Raw genomic sequence first — 22,220 nt, 5'->3', positions numbered from 1 at the left:
CTGCTCCCTCCAGACTTTAAAGCAGTCTTACTCACCCTCCACCAAAGGCATTAATTTATTCCTATTTATGCCAGCTTTTTTTTTTTGCGGTACGCTGGCCTCTCACTGCTGTGGTGTCTCCCGTTGCGGAGCACAGGCTCCGGACGCGCAGGCTCAGCGGCCATGGCTCACGGGCCCAGCCGCTCCGCGGCATGTGGGATCTTCCGGGACCGGAGCACGAACCCGTGTCCCCTGCATCGGCAGGCGGACTCTCAACCACTGCGCCACCAGGGAAGCCCAAAATCCATGATTTTTTAAAAATCTTTGTTTATATTCATCTCATGACATTCTTAGAAGTGAATTAAAAAGAGGAAACTTCTTTTTAAAATTTATTATTTTATTTATTTTTGGTTGTGTCAGGTCTTAGTTGTGGCACATGGGATCTTCATCAAGGCATGCAGGATATTTTGTTGCAGCAGGCAGGCTTTTCGTTGCGGCTCACGGGTTTCTCTCTAGTTGTGGCTTGTGGGTTTTCTCTCTCTAGTTGTGACGTGCAGGCTCCAGAGCACGTGGGCTCTGTAGTTTGCGGCACACGGGCTCTCTAGTTGAGGTGCACAAGCTCAGTAGTTGTGGCACACAGGCTTAGTTGCCCTGCGGCATGTGGGATCTTAGTTCCCTGACCAGGGATCGAACCCGTGTCCCCTGCATTGTAAGGCAGATTCTTTACCACTGAGCCACCAGAGAAGTCCCGAAAAGAGGAAACTTTTTAAAACTTCACTATTAAAAATAAGTAATTGAGTTGCTACCAGAGCTGCTCATTCTTTTCCATTTCTAACTCTACAAGTTAGAAACAAACCTTTAAACAGTTTGCCAGAATTATAAAAAGTAGAAGGGCATTGCCTCTAGAGAATGTTAATAAAATGCAGGGAAAAAGAATAATTTTAATAAAAATTATTTTCAAAACCTTAAAATCATCTTCTAACTTCATCCTGTAACTAAATGTCATGATTGAATTGTTAGATTGTCTGCTTTATAAAATAGCAGGTGAACAGCTTCACCATGACATCCAATATTTAAATGATTTATACAGAAAGAAAAAAACAAATGAAAGAAATCCCAAAATGAAAGAAATTCCCAAGAGTTTTTTTTGTAATAAACTTGGATTTTCCCTTTAATTCTAAAATAAGAGACTTAGTTGTTTTAATTAAAATTAATAGTTCTAATACATGTACATAAAAAGACCCAGAACTATATATAGTCACAGAAATGCTTATGGATCTATATTAGATTAGAAAGACAAAACTAGTTTTTTAAATTAAAAGGCTTTTTGAAGTTTTGTTTTTTCACTTTTAAGTCCTTAATTCCTCTAGGATTTGTTACGCTAAGATAACATAGTTGCACAGGTCTGTTTTCGGGGCTGTATAGTTTGTTCCGTTGGCCGTGCACCTATCCCTGCATCAGTACCACACTGCCACGATTAGTGTTACTTTATTCTTGTTATCTGTAATAGAAAGGCAAGCTCTCCGCCATATTCTTCTTCACAAATGTTTTGGATATGCTTGACCTTCTGATTCTTTCAGATAAACTTTGGAATCAGACCATCAGATTCCTTTTTTTTTTTTTTGCGGTACGCAGGCCTCTCACTGCTGTGGCCTCTCCCGTTGCGGAGCGCAGGCTCCGGACGCGCAGGCTCAGCGGCCATGGCCCACGGGCCCAGCCACTCCGCGGCATTGTGGGATCTTCCCGGACCGGGGCACGAACCCGTGTCCCCTGCATCGGCAGGCGGACTCTGAACCAGTGCGCCACCAGGGAAGTCCCAGATTCCATTTTTAAAGTCCTTTTGAGATTTTGATTGTAATTGCACAGAATCAGTGATTCTGCACTGGGGGCACTTTGGGCATTTTGGTCCTCACAAAAGGAAGGGATGCGTGCTGATACCATCTGTGGGTAGAGGCCAGAGGTAAGGCCAAGCACCCTACGCTGCACAGGACACCCCCCACAGCAAAGCATTATCTGGCTTAAAATGTCAGCGGCGCCAGCTTGAGGAACCCTCCGCGAAATTTATGCAATTTGGAGACAACTGATACGTAACATTTTTGAGGATTTCAACAAGAAATATATTTTGCCCGTATAGCCAGACATCTTGCTAAAGCTCTTTTATTTCTAGTATGTCTGTAGATCTTTTTAAGTTTTCTGTATGAAAATCCTTTTATCTTCAAATAAATTTCTTTCTTTCATTTACAAAAATAAAGCATGGATTTGTTTCTATATGAAGTAGAGTCCATTTTCTTAAATCACCAATAACTTTCTTTTTTAAGTTGAACTATCCCTTTTTTTATTCAATTCAGTTTACAAAATAGCCATTGTAGTTTGTAATGGTAAAAGCAGCATGGTTCACCCATTATGGTGTAGTCCCTAAATTCAAGTCCAGTTCACTACATTCTCTGTTTTGAATATAGATGCAGAATTCAGCGATTCATTTAAACTGTGTCATGAGGTGATTCACATATCTTTTGTCGGGGCACACTGAGTTGCCCTGAAGCAAGCAATCTGTAAGTTAGGTCCTTTTCATCAGAACTTGAGCTTTAGAATTATCAAATATTATGACAGAAGTGACAGGTCTCAAAGATGTGCCTTCTGGGTACTTGCTCTTTCTGTGTAAGGTTTCACAAGGCTTTCATACTCTCCTCATTTTAATAAGATGAATATGGTCATAAGCTTGAATTTGCATAGCTCCTTTGAGGGAGTTTGGAGCATAAATAATTAAATTTAATATATCATAATTTCTCTTTGTAATATAAACCATTTCTGTTTGTCTTGATATAGACCTATAGAAAAAAACAACTAAGGCAAGGAAAAATTAGAACTGATGTAAGATCACTTTAAAGAGTCATTGTTATAACCTCACCACTGTACAGATTCTTTCTGTTTTATAAAAAGCAGTTTATGGCTAGTCATGGTTTATTAACTGTTTAAAACAAAATAAACATAAAACTAACAGCTTTATTGACGTACAGAGCACATACCATACAATTCACCCATTTAAAGTGTATAATTCAGTGGTTTTTAGTGTGTTCAGACAGTTGTGCAACCATCACCATAATCGATATTAGAACATTTTCACCCCCTACAGACCCTCAATACCCATTAGCAGTGGCTCCCCATTTCCCCAGCCCACCCCAGCTCTAAGCAACCACCAGTCTCCTTGCTATCTCTGGATTTGCATATTCTGAGCATTTCATATACATGGAATCATACAATATGTGGACTTTTGTGACTAGCTTCTTTCACTTAGCATAACGTTTTCACGGTTCTTCTATGTTACAGCATGTATCAGAACTTCATTTTTTTTAATATATTTTTTGCTGCATTGGGTCTTCGTTGCTGCACGTGGGCTTTCTCTAGTTGCGGCGAACGGGGGCCACTCCTCGGTGCGGTGCACGGGCTTCTCATTGCAATGGCTTCTCTTGTTGCAGAGCACAAGCTCTAGGTGCATGGGCTTCAGTAGTTGCGGCATGTGGGCTCAGTAGTTGTGGCACGTGGGTTCAGTAGCTGTGGCTTGCAGGCTCTAGAGCAAAGGCTCAGTAGTTGTGGCACGTGGGCTTAGTTGTTACGCGGTGTGTGGGATCTTCCCGGACCAGGGCTCAAACCCGTGCCGCCTGCATTGGCAGGCGGATTCTTAACCACTGTGCCACCAGGGAAGTCCTTCATTTCTTTATATTGCCAAATAATATTCCATTGTATGGATATATCACATTTTCCATTCATCGGTGATGAGCATTTCTGTCATTTCTATTTTTGGGGTATGATAAATAATGTTTCTATGAATGTTCATAGAAGATTAGATCTTTCAAATCCTAGTTTTACTCTCAAACACCACTTATTACCTACAAATAATCTGATAGTAATCATTGTCTAGAATATGAAATAAATTTTGTTTATGACTTCTTTCAGTTTAAAGGAATAGAGATTGATGGTGGCTAAATAGATATTTGATCACTGTTTTTAGTATAAACTGTTAAATTCATTCTATTTGGAATTACTTTTTATAAAACAGATATTTGGTGCTTGAAAAATTGAAGAAAGAAGAAGCTGACCGAATTCATGTATTCAGTTCTTTCTTCTATAAACGCCTTAATCAGAGAGAGAGGAGAAATCTTCATGAAACAACTAATCTGTCGTAAGTCAAGCTTTTTGAAAATATTTAACAGATGTAGTAAGTCACTTAAGTTTAACTTAGAAAAAATCGCTTATTTGTATTAAAGCAACATTTTTTACTTCCATTCTCAATTAGCAAAATTAATATAATTTATAATAGTCTAAAACTCCAAGAATACCTGGAATTCATAAAAGTTTTAGGTCTGATATCTAGATCAGTATTTCCCAAATATATCTGATAGTTTAAAAAAGAAAAATTACTTGAATACTTATTAAATACCGATTGCTCTGTTTTACCCCAGATGTTCCATCCATAATAGCTAACAGAGGAACCTGTGAATCTGTAATGTTAATAAGTTCTTTGGATAATTCTTCTCAGACAAGTTAAGGAAACAACATTCTACATATGAGGCCTGAGTTATTTCTAATGCCTCTCCATATAGTGACTGCATCCAGCTCTAATACTTGCTGGCAATTGGTCACAAGATACACACAAAGAGTTGGAACATTTTTTGTCATAAGTGCTGTTAAATGTCTTGAATTGATGGCTGCTGCACAGAATATTAATAATATTTTCTACTATTCCAGTGACCCCTGATTTTGCTTCTTAGAGTTGACGGTAGTGGTTGGTTTTGATCAGTGCTGGTTCTGTCCTGTTTCACCAGCTGTAAGATAGTGCTCACTTTTCCTGCTCTCTTCTCCTCAGTTCTTATAGGTCATGGCCTGATATGCTTCTCGATATCGTTGCTAAAACCAGTTCTGCAACAATAAAAATAGTAGCTCTGATCCACCCTAGTAAGTAGTAGGAGGAATTAAATAATCTCTTTCTTCCAGGTTCAGGGACGGGCAGTTTCCCATCTTCCCAGCTCCATCTCAGATGTTCTGCTTTCTTCTCACAACTTGTTAAATCACACAGCTGATCTATTAACATCTCAATCTTTGTAATGTATAAATTGCTGCTTCGAGGCAGAAACACTAGAAACACTTCAAAAGCTTGATAGTTTCTCTCTTGTCTTACAGGATACAGCAGAAGCGACATGGAAGAGTAAAAACATGGACCCGGCATGTAGATATTTTTGAAAAGGATTTTATTTTTGTACCCCTTAATGAAGCGTGAGTAAGAATTTCCTTTATGTTAATATGATGGCAGTTTTTAGCAGATGTGTTTTTGAGGTGAATAATTCATCCATATTTTAACTTCTTTCTGAAATTTGTTGTATATATTGACACTCATATTCTTTATTTTATGGAAATTAATATACTTTTCCAGTGAATCATATAAGATACTGAATTTTACAGACACTAGATAAGAGATCTTTCTAATTTCATTTTATTCATCAATGTAGAATAATGTCATCTTTTAAAAATGGTGCTTGTGGTCTAGCAGACATCCTATATAGAAAAGACTGCTATGTACAGAATGGTGATTAGCTCACACAGAATAATTTGAATCTTTAGTTTAAGGTACACTTTGGCTCTTAATCGAAAAGAAGAAAAGGTGGCTGGATTTATGTCATTTGCTCACTGAAAACCATGTTTACCACTTACAGCTATTTTCTAAGTAAATGGGGGTGGTAAACATTTTGTGTTTTTCTCCCCCAGTGACTAGAGAGGCATAGATGTATAGGATAGTCTTATTATACAATTTAAACTTGAGAGTTTTTCTATTTCATTTTTTAATTTTCCTGTGTCCTCCAGCCAAAGACCTCCAGGAATACCCCTGTAGTTGGACAACTTGGGTTTAGTACTTGCCTCAAGGGAGAACACACAACATGGGCGACTATGGATCCTCTCAGTAAAAGTGTATTTGAAAGAGGCAGTAAAAGAATTTGGGCTTTGGTTTGGTGGAAGGTCTAAGGAAGCAGTGGTTTGTTTGGATAAAGAAGTTGCATTCGCTCATTTAGCAAAAAAAGTATATTTGGTATTTTGAGGGGTTGCATTGTGATCTTATATTTGTCTCTGCTGAGACAAATTATGAAATGGCCTTACTTTGTCTCATTTTATCATGGTTGCAGAGTAACCTTATCTGAGGTTGGTATTCTGTAAGATTGTTTATTTCTAATAAGCCTGTTTGTGCCAAGCTATTTTCTGAATGTGCTCTTTTTTCCCCACTATAAAAAACAAATTCACTCTATAGTATAATCAAATCCTATTTATTTATAATCATGCTTTAATCATAAAACCTGTGCCCTCTAATTAGCCCGGTCAAAGATAGGTAGACTAGGTTAAAACATTGGTTATAGCTGTAAAGCCCACCTTCTTCAAAGATATATATTTGAGTCAAACATAGTATCATAAAAAAATTTTAAACTAAGTTTAAAACTAATCTTTAATTTCTTCATTTTCCTCAAAGTAAAGTTTCTTGACATTAATTTGTCATATAAAGTAGCAAGTGAGCTGCCCACTAGGCCAAAGGGAGGATATACATAGGAAGCCATTTGTCAGAAATTAATTATAAAAATTTAAAATAAAAGTATAATTTTAGGTACACACAGTTTAGCAATAGAGGCATATCCCTCTTAGTCACAGCATCTGATGTGGTTGGAAGCTACATTCAGTGCTTTTAGTCGTCTTGGTGAAAGGTAGAGGATGAACAAAGGTACAGCATTAGTAAAGTGTTCACCAAGAGAACTGTGCTGTTTGTAGGTGAAAGAATAGCTTCCAGATCATGGGGTTTTTTTTTTTTTAAGAGATAAAGCTAATTAGATTAGTTAGGCTGCTATGTATTTGTCATCTATTTTATTTTTAATTTTCTTTGTGGCGGTAATTTCTTTAAGCTAAAAGTTTATAAGCTGTTTGTTAAAAATTGTAGCAATTGACAAGGAGCAGAAATTAGATACTTGGATCTAATTCATCTTAAGATAAGCGAAATTACCTGTTTTAGCCTCTTCTCCCACTGATGGCTTAAGGTCAAGGTAGCTGATATTAAAAGGGATCATAAAAGCAAAACCCTGGCTCCTGGCTCTTAGAGGTTGAAAGTGACCTCAGATGTATCTGATTCAGCTTTCTCTTTTCAGCTAGGTGAAGGAAGATTTTTTTCCAAGTTTTTAGGTGAGGCAACAGAAAAACTATGGCTTATCCATATTGTCATAGCTGAAAAATGTTTAAAACTGTGATAGACGTAGGTTTCAGCTATAGGTTGAGAGTCACTGTATTATACCATATTTAATCAATTTTCAAAACACATATTTTCACATTATAACCTTTATGAAGTTGAGATGTGACTTACAATCAGCTGTGTCTTAGAATTGATGAAGTGAGAAAGATGGTGTGCTGCTCTTCTCCTAGCCTCACCTGACCTAAGTCCTTGGGATCCTGAAGATTAATAATTAAGAAGAGGAGAGAGGCATTCCTCTGTCTGGCCTTTTCAATACTGAGAATGAATCCAGCATCTGACCTTTTCTACTCATACTGTCTGATGAAGAGACAGACAGTGCTGTTTCTTAGTAGTACCTTGGGGGAATTTAATATTTTACAGAAACAGAATATAGAATAACTTTTATCTATGTCAACATTAATTTTTCATTCAGCAAATATCTACTGAACACCCTACTCTGTGACATATATTGAGCTCAGCTAATAAATTATCTGACCTCTATAGCCTGTTCATTGTATCTCAGCACATAACACTGTGCCTAGCTAATTGTAAGCCCTTAATAAAATTAATTAAATTAATGAATATTACCCACTTTTAGCTGTACAGCATCTTACTCATGGCTTATATCCTACTGCTGGGACCTGTATTACCTGAATTCAGCTCTATCATGAGTACCCACTTGATAGCTGGAATTCTACTAATACTTGGAATTCTGTGATGATGATTAGATTAGATGTATTATTTCAATTTAGTGTATTTTATTTTAGTATAGCATGAGACAAGAATTATTTAATGTTTTCAATATTAAGAAGTTCCTACCTCATTAATAAGAAAAACACAGACATAAAATTTTTTAAAAGCTATTACTTACAATATTTAGAAAATGTTCAAAATTGTAAAGTCTAATTAGACTTCTGAAGACATTTTAATCTTGAGGCTAGATAGTATTTGTCCTTGGCATAAATAGGGCAAAGGAAAGGTAAATGGGAATGATGAATTGCAGTGATGTAATTTACATTTTGTCCAATCGCCTGGAAAACAATGAATTTTTCATTCCAAAAGCAAGAAAATGTTCAAAGGATTGTTTGCAAAAGTGAACGCAGGCTATGTAATTCTGACAAAAATTATGTTATTACAAAAATTATGTTATTTTTGAATAGACATTGTATTCTGTTAATGAATCAATGATCCTATGAACAAGTGGATTGAGAATTGAAAGAATTGGGCATTCTTAATAAATTTGTTTATAAAACCTTTAGAAAAAAGATTTAATATTTATTGCCAAATATAATAAATTTTTCTAATAATATATTCAGTAGTTTCATTTGTTTTTTACAGTGCACACTGGTTTTTGGCTGTTGTTTGTTTCCCTGGTTTGGAAAAACCAAAGTATGAACCTAATCCTCATTACCATGAAAATACAGTCACGCAAAAATGTTCAACTGTAGAGGACAGTTGTATTTCTTCACCTTCAGCCAGTGAAATGGACAGTTATTCTCAAAACTCTGCTGCCAAGCCTGTAATTAAGAAGATGCTAAACAGAAAGCATTGCGTAGCTGTAATTGATTCAAATAATGAACAGGAAGAAAGTGACCCTCGTTATCGGAGAAACCTTAGCAGTGTGAAATGTAGTCTGAAAAAAATAAATCATACTGCAAGTGAAAATGAAGAATCGAATAAAGGAGAATCTGCATGCCAGAAAGTTGTTGATAGGACTAAAAGTGAGAGTGGCCTACAGAATGAATATTTAAGTTCTATGCACCATACAGGTATGTTTCTAAATGTTTTAAAAAATCAAAGAATTAGAATAAGTTGGAATTTTTAGAAATAGGATTAAGATTTCAGGGCACACTTTTTTTTTAAGTCAGGTTTATTGAGGTATAATTTACTTACAGTAACGTTCACTCATAAGTATAGCTCAGTGAGCTTTGATAAATGTATAGTCATATAGTCACTACAACAATCAAGATTTAGAACCTTTCCGTTACTCAAAAAAATTCCCTTGTGCCCCCTTTATAGTGAGTCTCCTCCCCTCACCCTTACAGAGAATGAAGTTTTAAAATTATAGTACAAGGTCTGCATTTTCCATTTATAGGAACTTGGACTTATATTTATTTTGTAGGAAATTATTCAGCATAAACAGTAGTTGCAGTTTTAGATCTGTTAAGGCAAATTAGTTCGATCTTCTCAGGTTACAGATGGGCAGTTGAGATCAAGGGGCAAGAGGCAGAAATTTCTCCTCCAAATAGCTGTTGACATTCAAATTAAAAGCTAGTTTCTGTTCCTCACTCTCTCTCCTTCATGATTTTCAGTGGGAGAAAGGGCACTGGTCCAACCTCTGCTTTTTTATTTCCCTTCACTTCTAATAAATTGTTTTATTCCTTGAATCAGGTCCATATTTCTAGCACTTGTTATAGAAATCTAAGGTTTCTCTTCAAATACTTAAATTATATATCAAGTCAACTGCATAATTTCCACTTCAACCCCAAAGTCTACTTCATAAACCCATAATATGCTATGTATATAGGATAGCAAACTTACTAAACTATGAGTATATCTAATACATTTTCTTGGGAGGAGAAAACTCAGTATAAGGCATAGAAGAAATTATGTGAACTCAGTAAGAAAGTTGAGTCCCAACTTTCAAAAGTTGAACTCAAAAGTTCAAGAAAAAGTTGTGAATGCTCAACATGCTCTGTACTTCTACCAGCCTGTATTATTTTAGGAAGTCAGAAAGGTGTTGGCTGCGCTCTTACAAAAATATTTTTTGTTTGACATACTCAGCTGCATAAAGCTGACATTAGCCGTATGTGTTGGTCTTTGTGCCCTTTAGGGGGTATAAGATAAAAGGCAGAAGGGGGAAATGTAGCAGATAAAGCAAAAAAGTATATCGAAAGCCAAGCAGATAAATACAGTTGACCCTTGAACAACATGGGGTTTAGGGTTGCTGACCCTCTGACAATCAAAAATCCACCTCTAACTTTATAGTCAGCCATTCGTGTCATACCACAGTTTCACATCCACAGATTCGCATCCCTGGATTCAACCAACCTCAGATTGTGTAGTACTGTACTACGTATTTATTGAAAAGAAATCCATGTGTGGGTGGGCCAGTGCAGTTCAGACCTGTGTTGTTCAAGGGTCAACTGCACTTCCTTTTCTAGCTGACTTTCAAGTCTGTTTCAGCAGGCAGGAAATGGAATGAAGATTAAGCGAAGTACGTAATCACCAAGTTCTGACTAATTTTTTTCAGTTTTAGTATTTTAATACTTGAATAGAAAAAAAAGGCAGTGAATAGCCACGTTAGAGATTAATTACCATTTTGCTAAACAGAAAGCATTGTGTAGATGGGCACTCTGAAGATTAAGCCTTCAAGGCAGTGTGCACTGTTTCTCATTGCCTTTAAAACAAAGTCCTGGAGGTGGGATAAATTGGGATTTATTTTGGACACATACACACTACTATATATAAAACAGATAACTAATAAGGACCTACTGTACAGCACAGGGAACTCTACACAATACTCTGTGATGGCCTATATGGGAAAAGAATCTAATAAAGAGTGGATATATGTATTTATATAACAGATTCACTTTGCTGTAAACCTGAAACTAACACAACATTGTAAATCAATTATACCCCATTAAAAATAAAAAAAGAAAACAACAAAATCCTGCCAGTTAGTACATGAGAAGATGCTGGACATCATTAGTCATGAAGGAAATGTAAGTCAAAACCACAAAGAGATGCCTCTTCATAGCCCTGACAGCATGGCTAGAATCAGAAAGTCAGATACTAACAGGTGTTGGTGAGGATGTGCGGAAATTGAGGCCTTCATATATCATTAGTGGGAATGTAAAATGGTACAGCTTGCTTTGGGAGACAGTTTTGACAGTTCCTCAAAACGTTAAACATAGAGTTATCATGTGATCCAGCAGTTCCACGCCTAGATAATTACCCAAGAGAAATAAAAACATATGTCCACACAAAAACTTGGGCATGAACATTTATAGCAGCATTATTCATAATAGCCAAATGGTAGACACAATCCAGATGTTCATCAGCTGACAAATGGATAATCAAAACATGATACATCCATCCAATGGAATATTATTAGGCCATAAAAAGAAACGAAGGAGTGATACATGCTACATAGATGAAGCTTGAAAGCATGCTAAGTAGTCATAGAAGACCTCATATTATGTGATTCCATTTGTATGAAATCTCCCAGGAAAATCTGTAGAGTGAGTTAATGGCTGCTTAGGGCTGGTTGCGGGTATGGGACAGGAGTATGGGGAGAAGGGAGTGATAGCTGAAGTGTACAGAGTTTTTGTTTGTTTGTTTGTTTTTTGTGGGGTTTTTTGAGATTTAAAACATTTTGAAAATGTTTTAAAGTTGACACCAGGGATGGTTGCACATAGTATTTGTAAATATACCAAAAACTACTTACATGTACACTTTAAATGGGTGAATTGTATGTGAATTATATCTCCACAGAACATTTTTTAAGTTCCTTTTTGATCAGTAATTTCATACAGTTTAATGTGAATTCAAGTTTAAAAAATGAATTAAAGTGCATGTCTTAGAGCAATGGGACAAACAAAGCCTTAGGATCCTCTTCCTTCATATACACAAACCCCAGAAATTCCTGGTGGCTCTCTCTACAAGTTAATGTTCTAGTTGAGAAATAACCTGTTAAATTTGAGTAAATATACCCATAAATCCTAATGGAGACCAAAGTAAAGAATATCTGTTGTATGTAGTTTGCCCTTTTATAATATCTGTTTATTCTTCTATTAAAAATTATAGTTTGTGCATTTGTTTTGTTTTGTTTTTAGTATGTGTGTAACTTTATGGACTATATCTTCCTTAAAGGAAATTAATTTACCTTTATTGTGTGTGATACACTGGCATTTTTCTATTCAATGCTTATCTTAATCCAATGACCATAGTGTCCCACAGTTTGAAAAATGGTTCTCTAGAATGGGTCTGTATTTTTCAGGAACGAGCTCTCATATCTTTCATCAGATGTTTCCAAGGCATCACTCACCCAAAAGTACATTGAATTAGAGTGCTCTCTAGAGGAGCCTTTACTGCCTTGGAGAGGATGGCTAAGCCGTCTATCCTAGATAAAATAATGACGTATCAGAAATGAGGATAAGGAGAGCTTGTAAAAATTTTTGAGATTATGATTAATATCTTAGTGATCTGTTTCTATTTGGTCTGGGAGTATTGTTGACAGGACTTAAATAAAACATTTAACATAATTTTAACCATTGAACATGTACAGAGTGTTGACTGATGTCGGTTGACATGCTGCAGTAAATAAGGAGTTGTATCTTGCCACGGGGATTAGGTTTTTAAGGTCAACTGTAGGAGAATAATGTCTGTTATCACTACTTTGATTTGGTGTTTTTTCAGTTGGGCACCATTTGAAGTAGTTGTCTTGCTCTGTATGGTACATGAAAACTGTGTATTTTTAAACTCTAGAATCACGCTTGGTTTGGCATCTTCAAGTGATCTCACTATGTGAGAAAAGCTCAGGAAATGGGACTGATTGGGAGAACAGCTGATTGAGTTATTGCCTCTCAATTTATACTAGGGCATTTGTTTACTGAATGAAATAGTTGAAGAAATTGACTACACTATTTAAATTACTTTTCTCCTTTTTTGCAGTGCACACGTATTTCATTTGTATAAGGTTCATGTTTATATGACACAGTTTCTGTGTAATAGATAGGTATAGACAGGAATACTTTGCTACAAAAATAACTTGATTGTAGTGACTAGCTCTTAACTGCCTGAGGATTTGGACAAGTTTTATTTAAATATAGGTGTTCTTGCTTCAAGAAAGCATAAAAATACAGACTTTTGAAAGAGAAATTGAAAAGGTTATTCTTTGCGTGCTTTATTATTTCAAATAGTATGTTTTCGATCACAATGTTTGGACTTTTATATATGTTAAATGTATTTTTCCAGGAGCACTTTTATCTTGCTGTTTTCCCATCCTATCTTGCTTATATTAGTATTCTTTTGCCCTTTTAATAACTTGTACCAAAATAAGTTAAATCCTGTTTAAAATACCTTGAAGTCATGCTTTTAAAAACTTGGAAATGGTATGCTCTATAATAAACAATATTTGTATATTTGGCATCAAAGTTCCTGCTCAGTTTTCATTATTTTCTGGTAAATCTTCTGTTTCTTTAAGAAAATCATTGATTTTTAAGGATTTAGATTCTTGAAACAGACCTTTAAAAGAATTCATTTCAAATATTTCTATGAGTCATTTATTTTCATACTGCCCATCACCTACGTTGGCTTGTGTCATTTTATTTTGTTGAAAAGTCTATGAATATAACCAAACATGAAGGAAAAATATACAGAGTTGAGGAACTCATCCATAACTACTATCCTAGCATAATTATTTTCATTTTTTTTTTTTTTTTTTTTTTTTTGCGGTACGCGGGCCTTTCACTGCTGTGGCCTCTCCCGTTGCGGAGCACAGGCTCCGGACGCACAGGCTCAGCGGCCATGGCTCACGGGCCCAGCCGCTCCGCGGCACGCGGGATCCCCCCGGACCGGGGCACGAACCCGCGTCCCCTGCATTGGCAGGCGGACTCGCAACCACTACGCCACCAGGGAAGCCCTATTTTCATTTTTGTATTTTTTTAAATTATTTGTGCAAAAGCAAGCCTGTTTTACTTTGTTTTAATCATGTTTTTTTAACTTGTATAATTTTCCATATTTTCACAATTTTAATTTCTCTAGTGTACACAGTATTTCATTTTATGTTCTACGTTTGCTAACCATTCCTGTTATTGAACAATTGAGTTGTTTTCAAACTATTGTAGCTTCTGTTACTAAAGATACCTAGCATACGTAGCACAAAATCTTTATATATATATACATGTATTTAAATATACATAAATATTTAATAATATAATTGATACCTAGTGTTTAAAGTTTAATAAATTTTAGGGTCTGAGTAGTAGAAACAACTCTGTAGATGACATAATCCAGGTTTTTCACTTAAAAGTAACTTATTTTATACTTGTGATATTTACATGCTAAGATTTTGTATTCGTAATTACTATGCAATTAATTACTAGCATTAATTTTAACATCATGTACTGTAAGTTCTGTGTGTGTTCTTTTTAAAAATTATGTAATGTTTCTTATTGATACAGATGGCTTAAGCAAAATCAGACTAAACTACAGTGATGAATCAGCTGAAGGTAGTAAAATGCTTGAAGATGAACTCATCGACTTCTCAGAAGATCAGGATAACCAGGTGAAACCTAACGCTTGGCAAAAAGTTCTAGTGTTTTATATAATTAAAAGTTTCCCTGGGCTTTCCCTGGTGGCGCAGTGGTTGAGACTCTGCCTACCGATGCAGGGGATGCGGGTTCATGCCCCGGTCCGGGAAGATCCCACATGCCGCGGAGCGGCTGGGCCCGTGAGCCATGGCTGCTGAGCCTACGCGTCCGGAGCCTGTGCTCCGCAACAGGAGAGGCCACAACAGTGAGAGGCCTGCGTACAAAAAAAAAAAAAAAAAAAGTTTTTCTTTAGATTTTTATAGGCGATTACTTCAAACGGTTAACTCATGCCTTCTGTACTTGGATCTCATCTCACAACACAAATTTGGTTTTCAGTTCAGAAGTTGCCGGGATAGATGTATGAACGTTGTTTCATTTTTTGTTTTGGGGTTTTTGTTTGTTTGTTTAGTTTGCCATTGAGGACTAAACTAATATCACCCACCGTGGAAAGTTTCCATGTGAAATGGATCCTCCCGCCGCGACCCAGCGACCGCCCACCACCCCTACCGCACCCCTTTCCGTTGCTCTTTTAAAGCATTTGTGCGCCGTGCTTAACCTTCGGTCTTACTTAACACTCAGGAGGCAAGTGTTCACATTTTCGATTATGTGGTGTGTGGTGCACGAACACAGCAGAATTGCACTATTTTTACCACCTGTCTAATGATTTTTTCTTTCATCTAATCTGCTGTATATGCATCATGGCAGGAGCAGATCATATTTAGTTAAAATTAACATAGGTCGATTCTCATATTTCCTTAGAGTCTTATTTGCCATAATAAGCTTTATTAACACCAAGAATAAAGTATATTTTTGAAAATATTTTATAACTTCAGTTAAACAGGCATTTTCTACTGACAGAAAAGCTTATTCCATTTCCTTTTTCTGCCTCTTCCTTAGTTGTTAAGACAAACTTTGAGTTTATCTAGTAGTAAAGATAACTTTGTACTGCACCATTTTTCCTTTTTGCTCAATCCTCTTGTGAACAAAAAACATTTTTGTGATGTCCCTTGGTCTACAGTGCGTGGCTATGAAATACAATTTTTCTTTCTAATATATACAGACACATATCTGGGTTACATTCAAGGTTTATAATGAGCACTTCATATGCTCGTTTTTGGTCATAGCAGTTACGTGAACTAGTTAATCTAACCGTGTATTACTACTATTATCATTCCTACTGTTGACTGTTTCATTCAAAAGGTTGCCAGAAGCTTTCCCACAGGACAAAAAAAGCTTTGTTTGTTTTACATTCAAGGTAATCAGTAGAATAAGACACACTATCATAAAGCTGTCTTCTGTCACGTGAAGTGGGTAAAGGGTTTTGTCAAGTAAAACAGTGTTTCCAAAAACCTTTAAATGTTTCTGATATGAAAAAAATTTTTGTGTGAAAAGATGATAAATATAAGTCATTCATGTCCTATTGTGAAAACAGTTGTTTTAGCCAACAAATTAAATTTTTGTAAAAATACCTAAAATCAGAGCCATAATGTTTGACTAGAGAAGAATCAGTCATGGTATACTTCGTCTTTAAAAATTTAGATTGAGTAAATAGATGTAACAAGTTTTCTTAGACCTCTGATTGATGGTTTCTTTCATTAAGATGCCTGTGTTGTAGTGTTACATCATTGGAATTGAGTGACGTAACACATTTTCTAATGTCTGATCACCTAAACAGAAAAATATTTTTTTACATATTTGCTACAAGGATTTTTATCCTCAATAGTGCTATTTTGTTACGTTATTAGTAATTTAGATTGTATATTTTCAATACTAACAGTAGGCTCTCTTTTACAGGATGACAGCAGTGATGATGGATTCCTTGCCGATGACAACTGCAATTCTGAAATAGGACAGTGGCATTTAAAACCTACTATCTGTAAACAGTAAGCATTAACCGTACATCTTGCAAACTACATGATAGTTTTTTTTTTTTTAACTGTTACTCTTTTTTTTTTTTAATTTTACTTATTTTTGGCTGGATTGGGTCTTCATTGCTGTGCGCGTGCTTTCTTTAGTTGCGGAGAGCAGGGGCTGCTCTTCATTGCGGTTCGCAGGCTTCTCATTGCACATGGGCTCTAGATGTGTGGGCTCAGTAGTTGTGGCGCACGGGCTTAGTTGCTCCGTGGCATGTGGGATCTCCCCAGACCAGGGCTTAAACCCATGTCCCCTGCATTGGTAGGCGGATTCTTAAACCACCGCGCCACCAGGGAAGACCCTACATGATAATTTTTATTCACGTACCCTCTTAGAATAAAACATTAACCATACTGTTTTAATTAAAACAGGTATTTAAGCAAAAATCACAGAAGCTTTCAGAGTCAGTGAGGAAAATTAGGTCCTGCCCAATGTCCAAGGTTTGAGTTGGGAAGAATGGAAATTATTTCAGTTCTCCATTTGCCCATTTTCCATGTCTGTGCGTGTGCATAGAAAACCACTACTCCTTTTGGATATATAGTGATTTGGAGCAGGAAAGGACAAAGAATGTCATTCAAATTCACGTCAGTAACATGGGAATTGGAGTTTACACTGGTTCCATAGCTACTGTGTGAAGGCTGTGGAGTGACTTAAGGCAGTCCTAAGGGACATGTTCCAGGTGGGAAACCCAGGGAATTCCCTGGCAGTCCAGTGGTTAGGATTCTGCGCTCTCACTGCTGAGGGCGTGGGTTCAATCCCTGGTTGGGGAACTAAGATCCCGCAAGCCGTGGTGCAGCAAAAAAAAAAAAAATCGGGGGGAAAAAAAAAAAAAAAAAAAAAAAAAAAACAAAGAAACAGATGGAAACCCCAAATTGAGAGTGAGTCTATTTTGGTTCTCAGAAGTACATGTTCTGAGATCTTGCCAGGGTCTGCAGACTTCTTAGGCGATGAAGTAGTACTTATTTCTAGACTTCATCTCTTGACTTTTTGTAGGAAATCTTGTCTGAAACTCCATTAATAGCATTTGAAAAGCAAACTTCATTTATAAAGGAAAACATAGAGACCTAGAGCAGTTGAGAGATTTTTTCCAAATCCCATAAAATGTTAGCCAGGAAGAACCTAGATCTTTAATCATTTCAGGACTTTTTGCACTACATTAGACTTCCTCACTTACTTGGGTTTAACAACAAAATTTTAAAAGTTGAGTATTATTTATACTGAGTGTTCTGAAGTGGAACCTCGCCCAAAACACTGGATTCTAAACTAATTCTTTTATGTGAAGATCACCTGGGTTTTTTTATCTAAAATAGATTTTAGTTAAAAATGGGATTATTTTTCTTCTACTTTTGCATGGTCTCACTTTTGGTAATTTGGAATATGCAGGTGTTCAAATTTTCAGAATTGTTTTGACTTTCTACTAAATTTTTAAGTGTTTTTAGGAACTTTGGTGAACTATATTCATAACTTAGATATGATTAAATTATTACTCTTTAATTCAGTATTTAATATAACCATGGATAGTTAAGTATTATTAGGGTGTTATCCGCCCCCCCCCCCAGCAAGTTTTACTGAGTCATACAAAGTGAATTTTTAAGGTTTGAAATTTTATTGTTAATGTACATCTTTTTATGCCTTTTAAACATTATAAAGTATTAATATTTGGTCATTTCTACCATATAGACCTTGTATCCTACTGATGGACTCACTCAGAGGGCCTTCTCGGTCAAATGTTGTAAAAATTCTAAGAGAGTAAGTTCAAAACTCTACCTGTACTTTGTATTCTGGTGGGAATGAGGAACTATGTATATTTATATGTATGTATTCTTACTATATACACATCATTGCAGGTATTTAGAAGTGGAGTGGGAAGTTAAAAAAGGATGCAAAAGAAGTTTTTCCAAAGATGTTATGAAAGGCTCTAATCCAAAAGTACCCCAGCAAAACAACTTCAGTGATTGTGGTGTATACGTATTGCAGTATGTAGAGAGCTTTTTTGAGGTGGGTTTCAGTTTGTTGGATCTGATTTAATAAATAATAAAATGGTGTGTTTGATCTCATGTTAGTGTAAAAAACACAGTAAGCAAATATTTTGAAGAGATTGAAAACTATTGTTTCAAAAATTATTCCAAGGAGCAAAGACTCTTAAATTGGAGAGTTTTTAAGGCATAAAATAAAAATGACTATACTCCATCAAATCCAAGGCTTGTTGACCTCATTACTCATCACTAATCAGTTCCTCTCCACTGGCTCTTTCTGCCTTATGAAATCTCTCCCATGATTCGGGCTATATCTTTTACCTTCTTTTCTCCCCTTCACAGATATATTTCTGGACAAGTGTTTATATTCATTGTCTTCATTTCCACGAATCCTATTTGCTTCTCAAATCTCTATAATCCGGCTTGACCCTCACCCTTATATTGAAATTGTTCCTGACCTCGCAGCACCGTTTGACACTGTTTTATTCCTTCCACATAACACGTTCTTCCTTTGACTTCAGAGGTACAATACCATGCACACCTCCCTTGGATATTCTTTTTTTTTTTTTAACATCTTTATTGGAGTATAATTGCTTTACATTGTTTAACCCGTGTCCCCTGCATCGGCAGGCGGACTCTCAACCACTGCGCCACCAGGGAAGCCCACATTTAGGTCTTTAATCCATTTTGAGTTTATTTTTGTGTATGGTGTTAGAGAGTGTTCTAATCTCATACTTTTACATGTAGCTGTCCAGTTTTCCCAGCACCACTTACTGAAGAGGCTGTCTTTTCTCCATTATATATTCTTGCCTCCTTTATCAACAATAAGGTAACCATATGTGTGTGGGTTTCTCTCTGGGCTCTCTTGGATATTCTTTACGGTTATCTTGACTTCTTCCTCTTCTTCATCCACCACCCGTGGTGCCATAAGCCCTGTGAATTCTGTCACTTAGTGTCACTTATGTTCAGTTATTTACCCCTGCTACCACTAAGTCCATTTCATTATCCTCACTATTCCAAACTGCTGCACCAGCCTCTGACGTGGCCTCTTGCCTTGTATTTTTCACAGTTGTTTTCCCAAAACCCAAATCTAATTGTGTTGCTTTTCTGCTTTAAATCTTATAATGGCTTCCTGTTATTCTTGAGTTAAAGACCAGAATCCTTCAGTGGCCTGCATCATCCAACTCCTGTTCAAGCTTCTAGCCTCATTTCTACCATTCTCACTCCAGCATTCTACACACCATCCCCCTGGATGTCATTCAGCCTCTCATGTTGTGTCATATTGTCTCTTGCCTCCAGGCGTTGGTATATATTTCATTACCTGGAATACTCTTCCCTGTTGCTTCTGTCATTCCTTATTTGGCTAACTCCTACTCATTCTTCAGGTCTTAGCATAAACATCACTTCTTGAAATTGTGCTAAGCCCTTAGATATGTATTTGCATAGGACTCAGCTTCTCCTGCCTTAATACTTGTCATATTCATTGTTTTAATTGTTGAGTTATCTATCTCGACTGGAGTTAGCAGTCACTTTCATAAGGCACCAGGTAGTCAGGTAGGAAATATTTCAGGCTCTGCGGCCATACGGTCTCTACACTCGGTTCTGCTATTGCGGCATGAAAGAAAGCATCCACAGGCAGCATGTAGATGAGTTACTGTGGGTGTGTTCCAGTAAGGCTTTTATTTACAAGAACAGGCAATAGGCAGAATGTGGCCCACTAGCTGTAGTTTGCTGGCCCCTGATCTAGACTATAAGATCTGTAGGCAGAAACTGTCTTGTCTTACATCTCCAGTGCCCAGCACAGTGCCTGCATGGAATAGATAATGAGTAAGTACTGATTTTTTTCATTTCTTCTCTGGAATGCTTTTGTGATTGAAACCAAGATACTTTTTATTATAGTTTTCTAAGGTGCATTTAATGTTTTTATTTTCAGAATCCAATTCTCAATTTTGAACTGCCCATGAATTTGGAAAACTGGTTTCCTCCCCCAAGAATGAGAACGAAAAGAGAAGAAATCCGAAACATCATTCTGAAGTTGCAGGAGGATCAGAGGAGCAAGGAGAAAAAAAAGCATAAGGACACGACAGAAACATCTTTAGGCAAAGGAGCAGAACGATATATCAGTAGCATCTCAGTTTGACCATTTTTGATGCTTGTCAGTATTGCCTTCAGCAACTGAGTGACTTTCAAGGGTATAGACAATAAAGAACTGAAGTGCTCACTATGCAGTGATTTGGAAATGTTAATGCTTGTATAATAAATGTCATATAATTTCCAATGGAGTCTGTATGAAATAAAAGTCTGTAAATATGTCAATGAGGCCAATTTTTCCAGCATTTATAATTATTTTTTTTCACTTGTTAGGAAGCTGTTGTTATGTATTTTCTGTTAATAGTACTTAAAACTGCAACTTCTAAACACAAAATAAATAAAAAGAAAATATTTATAGGAGGAGATGATTAAGTTGATATCCTTTAGTGAGATTGTATTAAATTCTTCAGTGGGTGTGTATCTATGATAATCTTTTGACCTTTGCATTTGTTTTAAAATAACTTGAAATGTGAAAATAAGATTAAATCAAAGGCATTTTGAACATGAAAGACATCCTCATATGTTTGTATAGCAGGAAAAAGTAACAGCTTTTAATTCAGACACTCCCTTGTGTTTAGAGAACTTGGCCCCAAAAGTGTAATAAATATTTATAGTTTTACTCAAACATTTAAGAAGAAGCAGTATTTAGAGCACGTCAAAGAAAAATAACTTTGAATTATACTACTAAATATTAACTATACTTTATCATACATTATTGTCAAGTACATTTCTGAAGATGTCAGAGACTCAGGTTAAAACTATTTTGGTAAGTACAACTTGAATTTCAAATATCTCATGTTACCTTTCTATATTATAGCTTAAAGTATCTACAATCTGTGATATAGTTAATTGATAAACATTTTTAACCTGTGAGCACAGGACTTTAAATAGGAATTTACTATTTTTTGTAATGACTTTTGCTATTTTATCATTGCTCATTTTGTTCTTGTTATTTTGATAAACAGAGTATCAGACTTTTTGCACCTGAGTTTTTTAGTGTAAATTATTTTTACATGTAAAAGTGCTGTCTTTAATCAGTTGCATAATGCAGAAAAAATCTCCTATATTGAATTCCCCTTTAAAAATACTAAAATGTGATGGTTTTGATGACAGATTTACAACTCATGTAGGAATCTTGCATATATCTGCTGAAACTGTTATTTTCAAATGAAATGTTGCACAGTTCTTTCGAATTAACTTTGAGATGTGAAATTATATATTTTAAAGGTCATTTTTTTGTTAAATAATTTAAAAAGCACATATAACAAACATAGTTGAGAATAAAAGGAAGACCGTTTTTCATCAGCAATTACTTTATTTTTAATCTGGCCATTTCTGGCATTGAAACCAACATTTTAGGCTACTTACTTGGATTTAATAAAGTCCATGGATGTGTTTGGGGCAGATTGTGGGTATTGTTAACAACAACCAAAAAATATGTATATATTTATATTTAGACACACTCATTAAGGGAAACATTAAAATGTAAGTTTAAGGAACATCACCATTAGTGGTATTGATTATGGATTTGTTACTTTGAACTGTCTTAACATTTTTATTTATTATTACATTATTTCTTTTTAAGGAATACCCTAGAGCTCTTAACTCAGATATGAAAAGAGTTTAATTTTATTATTTACTGAATATGGACCAAAAAATGGAAATTTTTAAAAACCTGATAGCAGTAGG

The 22,220-nt window shown here is 35.9% G+C and overlaps 1 protein-coding gene across 6 annotated transcripts in view; it reads left to right on the top strand.

The window, feature by feature from the left end:
- SENP6 (SUMO specific peptidase 6) overlaps positions 1 to 21,442 on the top strand; it is a 104,139-nt gene extending 82,697 nt beyond the window's left edge. For all 6 annotated transcript variants that reach the window (XM_024731864.1, XM_024731862.1, XM_024731863.1 and 3 more), the window contains 8 exons: positions 4,037 to 4,159; positions 5,158 to 5,250; positions 8,573 to 9,003; positions 14,422 to 14,525; positions 16,345 to 16,433; positions 18,145 to 18,213; positions 18,312 to 18,462; positions 20,374 to 21,442. In XM_024731864.1, coding sequence (XP_024587632.1) covers positions 4,037 to 4,159; positions 5,158 to 5,250; positions 8,573 to 9,003; positions 14,422 to 14,525; positions 16,345 to 16,433; positions 18,145 to 18,213; positions 18,312 to 18,462; positions 20,374 to 20,580 — 1,267 coding nt within the window. In that variant the 3' untranslated portion in view covers positions 20,581 to 21,442. The remainder of the gene's footprint in view (positions 1 to 4,036; positions 4,160 to 5,157; positions 5,251 to 8,572; positions 9,004 to 14,421; positions 14,526 to 16,344; positions 16,434 to 18,144; positions 18,214 to 18,311; positions 18,463 to 20,373) is intronic.
- The last annotated feature ends 778 nt before the right edge of the window (positions 21,443 to 22,220 follow it).

The sequence above is a fragment of the Neophocaena asiaeorientalis genome, unplaced genomic scaffold (assembly GCF_003031525.2).
Source record: "Neophocaena asiaeorientalis asiaeorientalis breed wild unplaced genomic scaffold, Neophocaena_asiaeorientalis_V1.1 scaffold450, whole genome shotgun sequence".
In the NCBI taxonomy this organism is placed as follows: Eukaryota; Metazoa; Chordata; class Mammalia; order Artiodactyla; family Phocoenidae; genus Neophocaena; species Neophocaena asiaeorientalis.
This window is presented reverse-complemented; position numbering and strand designations above follow the sequence as displayed.